Source organism: Lepidochelys olivacea, assembly GCF_965140295.1.
Source record: "Lepidochelys olivacea isolate rLepOli2 genome assembly, chromosome: 4".
Classification (NCBI taxonomy): Eukaryota; Metazoa; Chordata; order Testudines; family Cheloniidae; genus Lepidochelys; species Lepidochelys olivacea.
This window is the reverse complement of record NC_140414.1, coordinates 22163312-22181087: the sequence shown is the minus strand read 5'-3', so window position 1 is coordinate 22181087 and position 17776 is coordinate 22163312. Positions and strand designations below refer to the sequence as shown.

General features: G+C 42.1%; 2 protein-coding genes across 2 annotated transcripts in view; both read right to left on the bottom strand.

Annotated features, from left to right (window-relative positions):
- CFAP299 (cilia and flagella associated protein 299) overlaps nt 1–17776 on the bottom strand; it is a 395446-nt gene that overhangs the window by 281177 nt on the left and 96493 nt on the right. The gene's annotated exons all lie outside the window — the stretch shown is intronic.
- LOC311519880 (uncharacterized protein) lies at nt 8747–11205 on the bottom strand. Its single transcript, XM_084626904.1, has 2 exons — nt 10013–11205; nt 8747–9438 (listed from the first exon to the last, which is right to left on the bottom strand). The coding sequence occupies exons 1-2, from the start codon at nt 10704–10706 to the stop codon at nt 9413–9415; spliced, it is 720 nt and encodes a 239-aa protein (XP_084483030.1). The 5' UTR covers nt 10707–11205; the 3' UTR covers nt 8747–9412.

Sequence of the window (17776 nt, the reverse complement as noted above, 5' to 3'; positions counted from 1 at the left end):
CCATGATCACTATCCAGGAGACAGCAACCCGGCAGTCAGCCTTGGTGCTGGTCTGACAGCTTAGAATGGCTGACTTCTTTCTTTTGATCTTTTTACCTGCATGTTGTTCAAGCAGCATGTTGTTCAAGCAGCATGTTTTTACTCCTGCAGAGAATAGTAGTGACAATAAAAGATAAACATATGTAAGAACAGAAACATATGATGAGTCCCAAATTATAAATCCTCCTTTTTTTGTTCTTTTGCAAATGCAAGGAATGAAGGTCGGCATAAGGCGCAAGGAGATGAAAATAAGAAAAGGGAAAATAATGCTGAATATCTAGGGAAACTGTCCCCAGAATGAGATCTAATAGACTGTGAAATAGTGTCATCAAGGGAAGTGGTAAAAGCCTCTTTGCTAAAGGCGTTTACAACTACACTGAACAAAAGCACTTGAAAATAGAGTAGGGAATAAGCTTGCATTATCAGGGGAGAAGGACTAGATGACCTAATAAGTCTTTTCTATCTCCAACTTCTATGATTCTGTGCCAAGCTGTTTCCATTGCTCACAAACATTCCCTGCTGACTCCTTTTCAAATAACTTAAAACTAGCAATTCTACTGATTACAGCATGACATCTGGAGCAGGCACCAGTGCATCTTACAAAATGTGCAGAGAACTGGTTAACAATAGATTCATTTTTCTTTACTTTTGTGAAAGAGGAAAACAAAGTCGGTGTATACATGTTGCCCTAAACTGATTATTTTAGAAATGGGCTGAGCTACAACATTTGGCTGTAGATCCAAACTTTTCCAAACTTGGGGCCTGACATTATGTTTGGGGGGGTCATCCCTGTTATCTCTGAAGATCAATGCAATAAACCACATAAATAAAGGAAGCAATTCCAAAATATCAAACTATATAATTTAACAATCCTTCTGTTATATAATTAAGTGTTCTTTGCACTTACTAAACTAAAAAAAATCAGTCACTGAATTTTTTATTTTGTTCTTGCCTTCTTTATTTCATCAACCCTAGTGAGAAACCGAAGTATTTTCAACACTGCAATTTAATTCTGTTAAAGTTTCCCTTTGAACAACCTTCTAAAAAGCCCCCTTATTAGCCTATACTACTTGCTGAAAAGTGTTGGTAAATTTGTTGCTTGTTGTTAAGTACTTTAAAGGGAGTTTGAGTTGAGAGTGAGGCATTCAATTTGAAGAGTTATTGAAGTCCATGATACACAGATTGAACAGATAAAGACCTATATCACAGTGGAATAATTATAGCCATTGTGTTTTCTATTGCAAATGCTAAGCTTGTAAACACAATTCCCTTACTGTATACTAGTGAAGTGAGATCAAAATAAAGGCAACAGAGATTTTTAGCTCTTTTATTTATAAAATGTGTTGCATAACTAAAAGTGTATTATTATAAAGGGTTTGCATTTCAATTGGAGTTGCTTACTTAATTTCATTTATGAACCCTGGCCCTTGAGTGTGAGTATTGGTTCTGCATGTAGCATGTTCTAAAAAAGTTGCTTATTTTTGAAACAGGGTAACTAGCAACACAGTTCATCAGGTCATAAATAATTGGAGGAACATTACTCCTCCAAGGAATGTAATTAATACTACTCCACATAGAATTAACTGTTGCAGATGTTATTAGCAAATCAGCTTCATTTTTGGAGGAAAGAAAAAAAACTCCTGCCAGACCAAGAGTACGCACTTGTTTTATAATTAGAGATGGGCTTGAACTCAGAAATAGATTTCATACTCCACAAAGTTCAGCAATGTCTGGGCCCAAAGTTTTGGCTGTCTGTGAAATTCAGATCCAGATGAAAGTTGGAATTCCAAACTGCTACCATGCCCAAGTTTAGGAGTGATAGTATCTGAGATTTTGGCTAAAGCCTATCTCTAGCTATTATACGTAGGCTTGGCAGAATTAGATTTTTTTTATATACCTAATTTTGATGGATACTATTGATTATTTTTAGCATTTTTTCTATTTTTATCAATTGAAATTTTCACATTTCCATTGTGGGACATGGGGGGGGCAGACAATTATTTATTGACAATAGACACTGAGATTCAAAAAGTTAAAGCTTTATAACCTTTAAAACACAAATTGTCAACATCATATGTCAAAACATACCAGAAAAAATCCTTAAATCAAACTCTTAAGTTCCTGAGCAGCATTTTTCTTCCATTGCCTATCTGTACATTTTGATCATCATCTATGGCAATATATTTTCATCTGTTTGTGCGTGTACGGTGAAATCGACATTTATCAATAAAAATCTAATCCTGCCAAGCCTAATTACATGCAGTACTCTGATTTAACAGATGTACAGTTTGCCAAAGGAGACTGACACTTTCATGCTCCAGTACCATTTGTTTTCCAGCATATATAACCTGTTTTATTACACATGGCTTGCGTTACGTCTTGTACAGTTACAAATTTTGACTTAATTCTGCTCTCTTCTCTTGTACAACCCCATTGGACTCATACCTTTACTTACTTTATTTAGCATGGTGAACAATAAAAGAGTACCTATCTCCTGTTCAAATAGCTCCTCTATGTAAAAATACTCCAAGCGCTGCAGTTCTGATGTACAGACGACACAGCTGTCTAAGACTTTCCATTATAACCCTCTCTTCTCAGGTGCTATTTATATATGTAACAAATACTGAGCTTGTGAGTCAAAATTTTCCTGTTTTAGTTCTACCTCAAGTTGATTTTTGGGTGGGGGATGGGGAGTTTGATTCAAAGGGAATCAGCTGTTTTTGAGAGTAAGGTCAATGAAAAAAAGTAAGTTTTAAAAAGAGCTTTTGGCTTTTGTTATCCTAAATACTTTCAGTATAATTGCAATGTCAATGAAATAAGTTAATCAGTTTTCAGAAAATTATTTAGAATTTTATTGCGCCTAAAGGTGTGCTCAGTGTTTCACAGAAGTCATTGAAAGATATGGTCCGTGCCTAAAAGCTTTACAATCTTTCATTTTACCTTGCAATCTAAATTAGTTTTTACACACACTAATCTTAAATGCAGAACTGCTGCACCACTAAAAGGGATTACTTTGTATGTTATACATGTGCATGTAGGTTTGAAGATCTGGAAGATTAGTCTTCTTTGCATACAAGTGCCTAATTCCTGTCTTGAATGGACAACATAGGAACCAGTCCAGAAGAAAATAGTGTGTGTGCAGAATACCCAGAAGGTCATGGACACTACAGTGGGGAAGAGTGAAGGGGAAATGGTCAGAATGCTGTGGAAGGGCCAAAAGAAAATAAAGTTCTTTGGTATTTAGTTTTGAAGCTGCCCAGGAATTTAAAATATGAGCTTCCTTTCTGTCAGTCTCCAGAGTTTTAAACTTCTGGGTCATTCATCCCCCTTTCACTGCTCCATGGAGCCACACAACTGTTGGGAGTTAAGTACCCCTGCACAGCCTCAAATAGGGAGCTGGGCTAGAAGCTGAGTTTGAAGTGTTTCTACATTATGCACATGCATTCTTGTGCAAGTAGAAACAATTCCCTCCTTCCAATCCCCATTGTGGTATTAGGATGATCCCTCAGCATTAGTGTGCAAGGAGGGGCCTCAACACAGTACCACTGCTGAATGTCTAATCTGCTAGTTTGTGGTCACTAGCAAAGTGGTCTTTCTTTTACGGGTGGGCAAATTGAATGCAACATTTCCTGAATATGATGACTATTGACCATGTTTGTGCTGCTGAACACAGTTGAGCAATCTCAGCTGATACTTGAGTATCTGGTTTGAGCCATGGGAAGGGAAACCCAGCAGTTTCCGGGCTTGGGGGCTGGAGGAGTGGAACATCCTATTCACCCCCTCTGACAAGTGAGCAAAGTTGCCTGGCTACTTTGGGGAACTCATACTTCACCTGCCTAAAGAGCAGCAGGCGTGCTCCCCCTGCATCCTTGGAACTCAGCATCCCCACTGATGGAGCACAGTTCTGCTTCATCCCTAATATGGGACAGTAAATAACACTCATAGTCTGGCCACTGAAGTGTAGTTCTACTCTCAATATTCATTATGTAAGAATGAAATGTTAATACTAAACAGATCTGGTCCCTGTGTGTATTCAGAGCTATATCTGCCTGCTTTATTGACAAAATTAAGGTTTCACTCCAGAGCTAAAAGAGCTTCTCTGCATCATATTAGGACTGGACAAATGGTTGGGTGGAAGATGAAAGACACTATATTGAAATCTCTATTGGTTCAAACCCAAACTTAATTTGCAGTTTACTAGATAGGAATTCTGTCATGCCCAATCACAAGAAAAAGCCTGTGTTCCAGAAGCCCATATCTGAAACACAAGCAGAATGGAGGCAGCCATGTTTGGGTTCTGCAAGCTTGGATTTTTGCTGAAATCTGGTCAACAGCAGAACCAGAACTTGAACTAGTATGGATTCTGGCCCCACTCCAGCACACCACCACTAATGTTTATCAAATGCAATAAAACAAGACTTATGGGGCATTTCCTGGCATATTTTCTCATTTCTTTCAATCTCTTTGATTTTGTCAGTTTGGTAACCACTTCTTGGTGTGAAATTTTACAAGGAGAAGTGCGAAATTGACTGCCAGAGCCAGGGTGATTGAGAGGAATTTTTAAAGTTGTATTACAACATGCTGTAACTATAGCACAGATAGACGTAATGTAAACTGATCCAGTTTGTGCCACCAATGACCTCAACCCTAATCTGGAAAAAATCACTCTACCAAGGGGTGAAAACCAGTTCATCTCACTGGACAGCTTCATTAAGTGTCTTTATTGAACAGAGATTGCCAGTTGTACAAAACTCTGCCAAACCACGTGTGATGGTTTTCAGACAACTACTAGAGACAGCTAAAGAACAAGTTCAGGCAACCAAACTCTACTTATAGTGGAATTGCAGTCATTTTGCTCAGTGTCATATTCTGAAATTTCATATAATGAGAAGTATATATAAAATAGAAAACCATAAAATAAACCATTTCATTGTTATTGCTATTTCTGAGCCTCCTGTCAATAGGCCCAGATTCAAGAAAGCACATGCCTAAATGCTTTCGTGAAGTGAAGCCACATTTCTGAAAAATGCCATAATCTAAAATGCTGCAGCTTGCACCCTCAATGTGAAAAATTACAAATCAATTTCCTTCAATATCAATTGACCAAAAAGAAACAGTTTGGGCCCAGAATCTGCCACACTGTAAGCCCTCAGGGGTCTAGCAACCAAGCCTGCAGAGCAATCAGGCAGATAACATCTCCAGGCTGCCATCCAGCACCAGCTGTAACCAACCTGCACACCATGACCTGCTGTGGACACAGACTTGGGAAGTTCCTCCTCAAGGGTCTGACAGGCAGCAGCCCTGTGGCTCCTTGATTTGGCTCTCTGCTCGATATAAACCCAAGAGGCATTCCAGGAAGTGTCCAGGCAACAGCACAGATCTTCTATAGCTGCTACGACTGTTCCTGGTCTATGCTCTTAAACTCCTGGCTTGACCTTGGCCTGTTTTGGACTTCGCCTCCTGACTCGGACACTGAAGCCTAACTTGGACTCCGACCCTCGGTATCTACCCTGGCCTGGATTTGACTATGAAACTCCTCGGCTACTCCTAGCCTCAGGTTTACCATGCTTTGACTCTTGACCCTGACTGCTCTTGTTGGGCCTCTGACACCCCCTTTAGTCATATGGTGTTATTTAAATAGTCATCAATTCACTGACTAACTTCTTAAACAAGTAGCACTATGACAATTTTCGTGACAGAGGTTAGTTAGGTTGCTTAATGTGCTACTGGAAGGAACTCAGATACTATGGTAATGACTGCAGTATAAGAAACTAGATAGAACAGAACTCACAAATACCCAATACTATCATCTATGAATCACGGTGAATTAGATACAGTCATTTCTACTTGGAGTATATATTGCCAGTTTTAAACTAATATGTATGAATGAATTTTACTTGTATTTGGATGCATGATATGGCAAAAATCTACATTCAATAAAGGTGGATGTTTAATGACAAAATATTGTACGAAAAAACAATTCACGTTCGTGAAAATTGAAAGAAAAAAAACTCACCTCTGAATCTTCCCCCTACCTGACTAGAGTTACCAAGTGTCCCTGAAAACTGGATGTGTCACTGTTTTCAGGTTTGTCCTGGTGTTGGTTTTACAAAAAATGATGAGTTTGTCCCATTTTTAACCCCTCCTGCAGATTGGCCAAAAGAAGAAGCCACCAGCTATCTAAGCCAGTGAAACTGAGAGAAAGAGAGTGAGTGTGTGGGGCAGGGAGAGTTGGGGAGGTTGGGTTGGGGGAATAGGAAAAGAGGAGCATATTGAAGGATTAGGAGAGAGAAGAAACAGCGGAAAAGAAACTGTGGAAATGGAAATAAAGAAGACAAAAGCATTAAAAATATAGAAACAGAAAACTCAAGAGGAGGTGGTGAGCAAAAGAGGGCAGAGAAAAATGGACAAGGCAAGAAATAAAGTAAGATTCAAACAAGGGAGATAATTTTTAATACAGAGCTGGACAAGATAGAAAACATAAAGCGGATGCAGTGAGATAAACCATTTTTTCATAACCCTCCCTTTATGGTAGCATGACCATTTATTATTTTGAGAGGCAAGAAATTGGTGGAAAAGGACAGAGAAGTTAATTTGCTTGGTTGACAGGGAGAAAGCAAACCTTTATATGCACACCTCCCTGTCCCCCCAACCAAACCATCCTCTTCATTAACCCCCTCTACTCCATCCCACATTATGAACCATGTCCTAGATTTTTAGTTTGAAAACCAACCACCTGACTTAAAAATTGTACACAAGGTCCTGGCCTAACTTTCTAGATTACAGAGACCCTCTTTCCAAGCCTTCCATAAACTCTGAGCAACAAAAAAAGCAGATTTCAGAGTAGCAGCCGTGTTAGTCTGTATCCGCAAAAAGAACAGGAGTACTTGTGGCACCTTAGGGTATGTCTACACTGCGAAATTAGGTTGAATTTATAGAAGTCGGTTTTTTAGAAATAGTTTTTAAATAGTAGATTGTGTGTGTCTGCACACAAAATGCTCTAAGTGCATTAAGTGCATTAATTCGGCGGAGTGCTTCCACAGTACCAAGGCTAGCGTCGACTTCCAGAGTGTTGCACTGTGGGTAGCTATCCCACAGTTCCCACAGTCTCCGCTGCCCATTGGAATTCTGGGTTGAGATCCCAATGCCTGATGGGGCAAAAAACATTGTGGCGGGTGGTTCTGGGTACATGTCATCAGGTCCTCCTTCCCTCCCTCCCTCTGTGAAAGCAATGGCAGACAATCGTTCCGCGCCTTTTTTCTGTGCAGACGCCATACCACGGCAAGCATGGAGCCCGCTCAGATCACTTTGGCAATTAGGAGCACATTAAACACCACATACATTATCCAACAGTATATGCAGCACCAGAACCTGGCAAAGCGAAACCGGGCAAGTAGGCGACGTCAGCGCGGTGACGAGAGTGATGAGGACATGGACACAGACTGCTCTCAAAGCATGGGCCCTGGCAATGCAGGCATCATGGCGCTAATGTGGCAAGTTCATGCCGTGGAACGCTGATTCTGGGAACGGGAAACAAGCACAGACTGGTGGGACCGCATAGTGTTGCAAGTCTGGGACGATTCCCAGTGGCTGCGAAACTTTCGCATGAGTAAGGGCACTTTCATGGAACTTCGTGACTCGCTTTCCCCTGCTCTGAAGCGCATGAATACCAAGATGAGAGCAGCCCTCACAGTTGAGAAACGAGTGGCAATAGCCCCGTGGAAGCTTGCAATGCCAGCAGCTACCGGTCAGTCGGGAATCAATTTGGAGTGGGCAAATCTACTGTTGGAGCTGCTGTGATGCAAGTAGCCAACGCAATCAAAGATCTGCTGATATCAAGGGTAGTGACCCTGGGAAATGTGCAGGTCATAGTGGATGGCTTTGCTGCAATGGGATTCCCTAACTGTGGTGGGGCCATAGACGGAACCCATATCCCTATCTTGGCACCGGAGCACCAAGCCGCCGAATACATAAACCACAAGGGGTACTTTTCAATAGTGCTGCAAGCACTGGTGGATCACAAGGGACATTTCATCAACATCAACGTGGGATGGCCGGGAAAGATACATGACGCTTGCATCTTCAGGAACTCTGGTCTGTTTCAAAAGCTGCAGGAAGGGACTTTATTCCCAGACCAGAAAATAACAGTTGGGGATGTTGAAATGCCTATAGTTATCCTTGGGGACCCAGCCTACCCTTTAATGCCATGGCTCATGAAGCCATACACAGGCAGCCTGGACAGTAGTCAGGAGCTGTTCAACTACAGCCTGAGCAAGTGCAGAATGGTGGTAGAATGTGCATTTGGACATTTAAAAACGCGCTGGTGCAGTTTACTGACTTGGTTAGACCTCAGTGAAACCAATATTCCCACTGTTATTACTGCTTGCTGTGAGCTCCACAATATCTGTGAGAGTAAGGGGGAAGACGTTTATGGCGGGGTGGGAGGTTGAGGAAAATTGCCTGGCTGCTGGTTACGTGGAGCCCAACACCAGGGCAGTTAGAAGAGCACAGGAGGGCGCGGTGCGCATCAGAGAAGCTTTGAAGACCAGTTTCATGACTGGCCAGGCTACGGTGTGAAAGTTCTGTTTGTTTCTCCTTGATGAAACCCCCTGCCCCTTGGTTCACTCTACTTCCCTGTAAGCTAAGCACCCTCCCCTCCTCCCTTCGATTACCACTTGCAGAGGCAATAAAGTCATTGTTACTTCACATTCATGCATTCTTTATTAATTCATCACACAAATAGGGGGATAACTGCCAAGGTAGCCTCGGAGGGGTGGTGGAGGGGAGAAGCACCAGGAGGGGTGGTGGAGGAGGGAAGGACAAGGACACACAGCACTTTAAAAGTTTAAAACTTTAAAACTTATTGAATGCCAGCCTTTTTTTGCTTGGGCAATCCTCTGGGGTGGAGTGGCCGGGTGGCCAGAGGCCCCCCCCCCCACTGTGTTCTTGGGCGTCTGGGTGAAGAGGCTATGGAACTTGGGGAGGAGGCTATGGAACTTGGGGAGGAGGGCGGTTGGTTACACAGGGGTTGTAGCGGCGGTCTGTGCTCCTGCTGCCTTTCCTGCAGCTCAACCATATGCTGGAGCGCATTAGTTTGATCTTCCAGCAGCCTCAGCATTGAATCCTGCCTCCTCTCATCACGCTGCCACCACCTTTCAGCTTCAGCCCTCTCTTCAGCCCGCCACTTACTCTCTTCAGCCCGCCACCTCTCCTCCTGGTCATTTTGTGCTTTCCTGCACTCTGACATTGTCTGCCTCCATGCATTCGTCTGTGCTCTGTCAGTGTGGGAGGACAGCATGAGCTCAGAGAACATTTCATCACGAGAGCATTTTTTTCACCTTCTAATCTTCACTAGCCTCTGGGAAGGAGAAGATCATATGATCCTTGAAACACATGCAGCTGGTGGAGAGAGAAAAAAGGGACAGTGGTATTTAAAAAGACACATTTTATAGAACAATGGGTACACTCTTTCACTGTAAACCCTCCTCTTAACATTACATACACAGCACATGTGCTTTCGTTCCAAGGTAGCGTTTTGCCTCCCCCAACCACGTGGCTAGCCCCTCACCCCTCCCTGTGGCTAACAGTGGGGAACATTTCTGTTCAGCCACAGGCAAACAGCCCAGCAGGAACGGGCACTTCTGAATGTCCCCTTAAGAAAAGCACCCTATTTCAACCAGGTGACCATGAGTGATATCACTCTTCTGAGGATAACACAGAGAGATAAAGAACGGATGTTGTTTGAATGCCAGCAAACATACACTGCAATGCTTTGTTCTACAATGATTCCCGAGTACATGCTACTGGCCTGGTGTGGTAAAGGTGTCCTACCACGGTGGACGGAATAAGGCTGCCCTCACCAGAAACCTTTTGCAAAGGCTTTCGGAGTACATCCAGGAGACCTGCCAATGCCAGGGCAAATTAATCATTAAACATGCTTGCTTTTAAACCATGTATAGTATTTTAAACTCACCAGAGGTCCCTTCTCCGCCTGGCGGGTCCGGGAGGCAGCCTTGGGTGGGTTCGGGGGGTACTGGCTCCAGGTCCAGGGTGAGAAACAGTTCCTGGCTGTCGGGAAAACTGGTTTCTCCGCTTGCTTGCTGTGAGCTATCTACAACTTCATCATCATCATCTTCCTCGTCCCCAAAACCTGCTTCTGTGTTGCCTCCATCTCCATTGAAGGAGTCAAACAACACGGCTGGGGTAGTGATGGCTGAACCCCCTAAAATGGCATGCAGATCATCATAGAAGCGGCATGTTTGGGGCTCTGACCCGGAGCGGCCGTTTGCCTCTCTGGTTTTCTGGTAGGCTTGCCTCAGCTCCTTAAGTTTTACGTGGCACTGCTTCAGGTCCCTGTTATCGCCTCTGTCCTTCATGCCCTGGGAGATTTTGACAAATGTTTTGGCATTTCGAAAACTGGAACAGAGTTCTGATAGCACGGATTCCTCTCCCCGTACAGCGATCAGATCCCGTACCTCCCATTCGATCCATGCTGGAGTTCTTTTGCGATTCTGGGACTCCATCATGGTCACCTCTGCTGATAAGCTCTGCATGGTCACCTCTGCTGATGAGCTCTGGCCAGAGTGGCAAGCTGCAGGTGACCATGCAAACAGGAAACTGAAATTCAAAAGTTTGCGGGCCTTTTCCTGTCTACCTGGCCACTGCATCTGAGTTGAGAGTGCTGTCCAGAGCGGTCATAATAGAGCACTCTGGGATAGCTCCCGGAGGCCAATACCGTCTAATTGCATCCACAGTACCCCAAATTCAACCCGGCAAGGCCGATTTAAGCGCTAATTCCCTTGTCGGGGCTGGAGTAAGGAAATCGATTTTAAGAGCCCTTTAAGTCAAAAAAAAAGGGCTTCATCGTGTGGATGGGTGCGAGTTAAATCGATTTAATGCTGCTAAATTTGACCTCAACTCCTAGTGTAGATCAGGGCTTAGAGACTAACAAATTTATTTGAGCATAAGCTTTCGTGGGCTACAGCCCACTTCATCGGATGCATAGAATGGAACACATAGTAAGAAGATATATATTGTGACAAAGCTCTGTCCTTGCCTCCGTGGGTCCCACATTTCCTGGAGGATTTCGCTAGCCTCAGAGGCTCACTGTGACCCTCCACGTAACCCTTCTCTCTCTAGAGACAAGGGTCACAGTCTACTGAGCCATTTTCATCATGAGCCAGCGAGGGAGGTGAGGAGAAGTTATCCTTCCTTGCACAGTCTCTGTTGTCTCCCAGTCTCAGTGATTAATCAGGGGGCAAAGGGAGGGGGGGAGACCAGGCCCACCCTCTACTCTGGGCTCCAGCCCAGGGACCCTAATAGTATCAGCTATGGTAGCTGATCTTTTAGAAACATGACATGTACAATTCCCTGGGCTACTTCCCCCACAGCAGCCCTCACTTCCTCAAGTTCCACTTCACCCTTACCTCAGGGCCTCCTTCCTTGTGCCTGATATGGTGTGTACTACTCAGTCTCTCAAACAGCGCAAATTCCTCCCACAGCTCCTGACATGCATGCCCACCTGACTAACTGGGAGGCTTTTAACTAGTTTCAGCCAGCCCCTGATTGGCTTCAGGTGTCCCAATCAACCTAGCGTTCTCCCTGACTTCTGGAAAGTTCTTAATTGGCCCCAGGTGTCTTAACTGACCTGGAGCAGCTGCCATTTCACTTATCCTGGTACCAGGGATTTGTTTAGCTTGGAGCTAATATATCTATCTCCCACTACTTTTCTATAGCCATCTGGCCTTGCCCCGTCACAATATATACATACATACAGAGAACATGAAAAGTGGAGTAAGAGGCTAATTAATTAAGATGAGCTATTATCAGCAGGAGAAAAAAACTTCTGTAGCGATAATCAAGATGGCCCATTTAGACAGTTGAGAAGAAGGCGTGAGGATCCTTAACAAGGGGAAATAGATTCAATATGTTATTTATTCAAGCACTGTAAATATATATCTTCTTACTATATGTTCCATTCTATGCATCCGATGAAGTGGGCTGTAGCCCACGAAAGCTTATGATCAAATAAATTGGTTAGTCTCTAAGGTGCCACAAGTCCTCCTGGTTTTTTAACAAAAGCAGACTTTGTTAATGCAATGTCCAGCAAGTTAGGCTCCAAAGCACCGCTGGCTACTGAGCTACTGCAAGCTCTTTTTTTATCTGATAACTTCAACAGAAACTATACGTTATCCATCGAGGTTGCTCTGGCCTCATATAATCAAATGATAAGAGAGACAAGGTGGATGAGGTAATATTTTTTACAGGACCAGCTTCCATTGGTGAAAAAGGGAAGCATGAGTTCACGCTTGAAAACTTGCCATTTCACCAGCAGAAGTTTGTCCAGCAAAAGATATTACCTCTCTCACCTTGTCTCTCTAATATTCTGGGATCAACATGGTTACAACAACACTGCAATAATTAAATGATGTTGTTTTCCTCTGCACAGCCTGTAAAATGTTTTCGGATTATATTTTCAAGCATTAAAAAGCAAAGCTAGAAAAATGAGTTGGGCAGGCATAAAAATACATGAAACCAATCAAGCCCAGACCATTAGAAAAGAGTTAACTGTTTAAACACTTCTGTCTAAATCATTCAATAAATCCACACAGAAGAGCTCTGTAATGGGTAAAATAAGCCAAGTTAGCCCTAAGTGTATTTTGTTTAATTTGACCTGTAAACTGTTAACCCTTTTCAGAAAAGGTTACTTTTACAGACATTATGTCTTTAAGTGGCTGAATTATACATTCTCTAACCTTTTTTTAAATGAGATTAATTTTTCTCCTTTAAAAAAGTAGTAAGAACAGACTGAAATTACACTGAATAAAAAATAACGTTAACAAGATTCAGAGTCATTACTTTAAACTTGAAGCAGGCACTTCATGCACCAGGCTACGAAATCACTGATTAATAGCCACTGAAATTTACAAATATTATTTTGGGCACAGGAGGACTATTTCCTATGAGTGCAACAGAAATATATTTATTATGATTTATATATAAATAAAAGGGGCCTGTCATAAGCTCCAGGCAGTTTTGACAAACTTTTCAATATAATCAATAGAAAAATAATAAATCCAGAGGCTTATTTTTATCCACTGTGGGGTAACACCCAAAATGTATTTGAAAACATAAAACACGGTAATGAGCCAGCAGGTTAATTCCACCCCAATAATAGCTACACATATTTAACTCTTCTCTTCCCAAATACCGAAGAAAACAAATGGACTCTGCTGTGGACCCTGGAAGATCAAAAAAATGCAGATTTTTCAGACCCAGAGAAACGCTGACTTCTCAAGTCAAGGGCAACCCACTAAAAATTAAGTGAAATGCAGTTGTAGTCTTGACTGAAACTGGAGCAGTACCAGGTAGGAAAAGAGGACGTTTCTCATGTAAACAGGTCTCAAGTCATTTAGGTCTTTGTAGGTCAAAAACACTATCTTGAGTTCTAATGGTAAAGCATATCAATGATGAAGTACTGGTGTAATACGATTGCAGTGACATACTCCATTAAACAATCAGGCTGCCACATTTTAAATCACCTTCATTTTCCAAGTGGATTTAAGGTATAGACCCAAGTGCCAAAGTCTAATCTCAAGGTGACAAAGACACAGAACATGGCAGCAAAGGACACAACTCCTAGACAGGAGGAGATGGGGAAAAAGTAGTCTAAGGGCTTGTCTACATAGGGATACAGGCAAAAACAGAATTAATGTTTAAAATGGATTAGTTAAACTGCATTAAACCCATGTGTGGATGCTCTTATTCAGAATTAAAGTGGGCTTAATTCAATTTAGCTTAATTTACTTCCAAAGTGAATAAATCAAATGATGTCCACTTTAATTCTGAATAAGAGTATCCACACAGGAGTTTAATGCGGTTTAACTAAGCCATTTTAAATTCAGACCTTTAATTTTGATTAATTTTCCTGAGTGTCCCTGTGTAGCAAGCCCTTAGCCAATGAAAGTACCTGGTCTTCTAATAGTAGCTGAGGATCTAAAATGATCTTTTCATTGTAAACTCAAGAATCTCCTTCCTTAGAGGTTTTTAAGGTCAGGCTTGACAAAGCCCTGGCTGGGATGATTTAACTGGGAATTGGTCCTGCTTTGAGCAGGGGGTTGGACTAGATGACCTTCTGGGGTCCCTTCCAACCCTGATATTCTATGATTCTATGATTCTATGACAAATGGCAAAACACCCTCAGTCAAAGGACAGATATAAACATAGCTACAGTGCATGTGATCAAAGACATGCGACTGACACAATGGACAGGATTCATAGAGTCACAGATTTTAAAATCAGAAGGGACCACTATGATCAGCTCGTCTGCTGCAAAACACAAGCCATAGATTTCACCCAGTGATTCCTGCATATAGCCCAGCTACATTTTAGAAAGCCATCTAGTCTTGATTTAAAGACTCCAAGTGATGGAGAATTTACTACATCCCTTGGTAATCTGTTCCAATGGTCAATTATTCTTGCTGTTAAAAATGTGTGTTTTATTTAGCTGTTGCATTTGGTTCCTTTCCACTTCCAACTACTGGATTATCATAATACTCACAAGAAGTGGCTCAATCATATTAATTACAAAATACATTTTTTTTAAAAAAGGCACAAGAAGAATGTTAGTCATTCCTTTTCTGGACTTCGAAGTGGGTTTTAGCTTCTCTGTGCAACTCTCTTGCTTATGTAATAAACACTTTGGGGACAAGAATCATCCTTATTCTGTGTTTTGTACTATGCTGAGCACACAGTCTTCTTGTTGTCTTTAGTGAGATCTAAGCCCTAATGACTGTCTCTCCTTACACAGCATTTCTTAAGGGTGAGGTGGTCTTGTGTGCATATCCTAATTTTCTCAGTATATCAACCTGTCTGTGATTTTCATTAGACTACACACTTTACTTGGGGGGACTAGGTAAAAAGGCCCTTAGCCACTATCTAGATAGCACGAAACTTCTACTTGACTTCATTGACTTCTGGCAAATGGTGACAAGTCCACGGAAAGTGTATCATAACTCAGAAATTGTATAAATGAATCAAACTTTGCATACAGAGTAGTTATGATGCTGCATGTTTCTGAAGCTCTTAGAATACATTTCACCAGGTCTAAAGCAACCAAGAGGTAGCCTGAGAAATGTTTACACCAGGGGGTCTCAACCTTTTTCTTTCTGAGGCCCCTCCAACATGCTATAAAAACTCCACGGCCCACCTGTGCCATAACAACTGGAGCCCACACCACAAAGAGCCCTGTGAAGCTAAGTTGCTCAGGCTTCTGCTTCAGACCCAGGTGGAGGGGCTCAGGGTCCCAGGCTTCAGCCCTGCATGGCAGGGCTTAGGCTTTCTGCCGCGGGCCCCTGCGAACCTAACACTGGTCCTGGTTGGTGGACCCCCTGAAACCTGCTCGTGGCCCCCAGGGAGCCCCGGACCCCTGGTTGAGAACCACTGGTTTACACCACAGAAATATGCAAGACTGTTACATGGACTTCTATTAATATGCTTATGTGGGGTTAAGCCCTCAATATGGTAGCTAGATCTGATGCCCAAGCTGAAAAGGACATCTTTCAATTTGTATGCCACCCAGAAATATGGCTTTCTACAGACCATACCTAGAAAAGGTTACTGGCCAGTAATTACGGTTCTTAGAATAGATTCTCCGGGCATGATTCTGATTACATATACACTGATGTAAATCTGAAATGAATCTACTGAAGTCAATGGAGTTACATAAAGTATAAACTGGTTCAAGAGAAGTCAGACTCAGGCCCTCTGTATAGATGTACACTTCCCACTCTCCATCTCCACATCTTTGGGCCAGAATCTCAGCAAGTGTAACCTGGTCCCCTCTTACAACAATTTACACCACCTGAGGATGCAGCCCTTTCATTGGGATTACGAGTACATGGAAAGCACAGAGTGGAGCAGGACTGTGACTGTTTGTTTAAACTCAAGCGAAGGGGCAGATTCTCAGCCAGTGTAAATTGTAATAGTTTTACTGCTTCAGCTGGGGATCTGCCCCTAAATGAGCAGCCTCCTTTGATGTGTACAGGTACGGCCCCAATGGCCATCACTTTCCAGAGTTTTGAATCTATAGTAGATATGTATGATAATCTATTTGAAAAACCAGAGTTTCTAATAAGTAACCTTTTCTTTTACATTCCAACTAAAATCTCTAGCCTGCCTTCATTCGAATTGGGTCTGCAGAATTTCCATACAGACCTTTATTAATGTCTCCACAAATTGGCACCTCTCAGAATGATATTTAAATGCTGTACTGGGATGATTAGGACTGTACACAAATTCTGTTAGAATAAGGTCCCAGTGTTTGGCATTGTCAGGCCAACATTCCAGATTCCCCACCATGTTCAGTGCCTTTTCGCTATCTTGGCTTGATTCTCAAATTTGTACTAAAGTACACACACAGCTCAGCCCTGGATAACATGCTGACTGTAGTTCTGTATTTGAGAGCTCTTTATGATAAACAGCATCTTGACAACACACCTGTTTGGCCCAGTTGTGGATTGTTTTTAACATGTGGATACTGCACACCTGTATAAACAAAGTACTGACAAATAGGGCCTCCATTTTTTTCATTTTCCGTAAGTAGCAGCATTTGAATAAAACAAAACTAGCCCTTTCCAAGAACATTAAAAATGGGTATCAAGTTGTTTCTGAGCAAACGCTGTTCTTTTCACTGATTATTTACTACGAGATAAATCATTTACTGTTGTTAGCCAATACATATATGTTAGACTTTGTATTAATATAAGTGTTGGGATGTTATGTTATGAACATATTATACTCTCCCCACAGTTCTGTTCACCAATGTCAAGTATCCCACAATGCCTTGCATTAGCCTAAGTATATAGGAAACCTGTCAGAACGTTTTACCACAGCAACAGGTAGGGAGTCACACTCACAGGTAGTACTGGAATGTGCCAAAGGGAAAGTACAAGATATGATTATTCTTCCCTGGTACAAACCTAGCAGGTGCTGTCACTCCTCTTGGTACCTGGAATGCATATGTTCAGAACAAAGAGATAAGGGGTACACCATGGTATCAGGAAAACAAGGTAGAAACCTGACTGGTTTCAAATGACTCACATAATACCTTTATACTTGTAAGTAGGATGGGTATGATAAGGATAGCTTTAGGAGTCAGGTTTCAGAGTAACAGCCGTGTTAGTCTGTATTCGCAAAAAGAAAAGGAGTACTTGTGGCACCTTAGAGACTAACCAATTTATTTGAGCATGAGCTTTCATGAGCTACAGCTCACGGCACCTTAGAGACTAACCAATTTATTTGAGCATAAGCTTTCGTGAGCTACAGCTCACTTCATCGTGAGCTGTAGCTCACGAAAGCTTATGCTCAAATAAATTGGTTAGTCTCTAAGGTGCCACAAGTACTCCTTTTCTTTTAGCTTTAGGAGTGTAACTTTGGGAGCACACCTTCTGCGTAAGGTGAATATAACAATGCTGCATGAGACTACTTCTTGGAAATTAGTATTGTGTTAAATCTTTCTTCCTGTATTATACTAATATTGACTTTTACCAATAAACCTGACAGCGGGTTTTGGTCTCCACAACATGTTTCATACTTAACCAAAGCGTGGACAAGCAATTGACTATACAATTTACCAACACTGTGCAACAAGTAAAACATGCCTAATCTTTTTACAAGCCATGCCAATCAAAGCGACTAATCACAATCGACAGACCTTCATGACTAATAGACTAATCAG

What these genes read in the sequence shown, in the direction of transcription:
- LOC311519880 (XM_084626904.1), bottom strand. Translation starts at nt 10,706, where the DNA reads ATGCAGTGGCCAGGTAGACAGGAAAAGGCCCGCAAACTTTTGAATTTC. An exon ending in AGGCGGAGAAGGGACCTCTG is followed by an intron (nt 9,439 to 10,012) that starts GTGAGTTTAAAA and finishes TCTCTCCACCAG; the next exon opens with CTGCATGTGTTTCAAGGATC.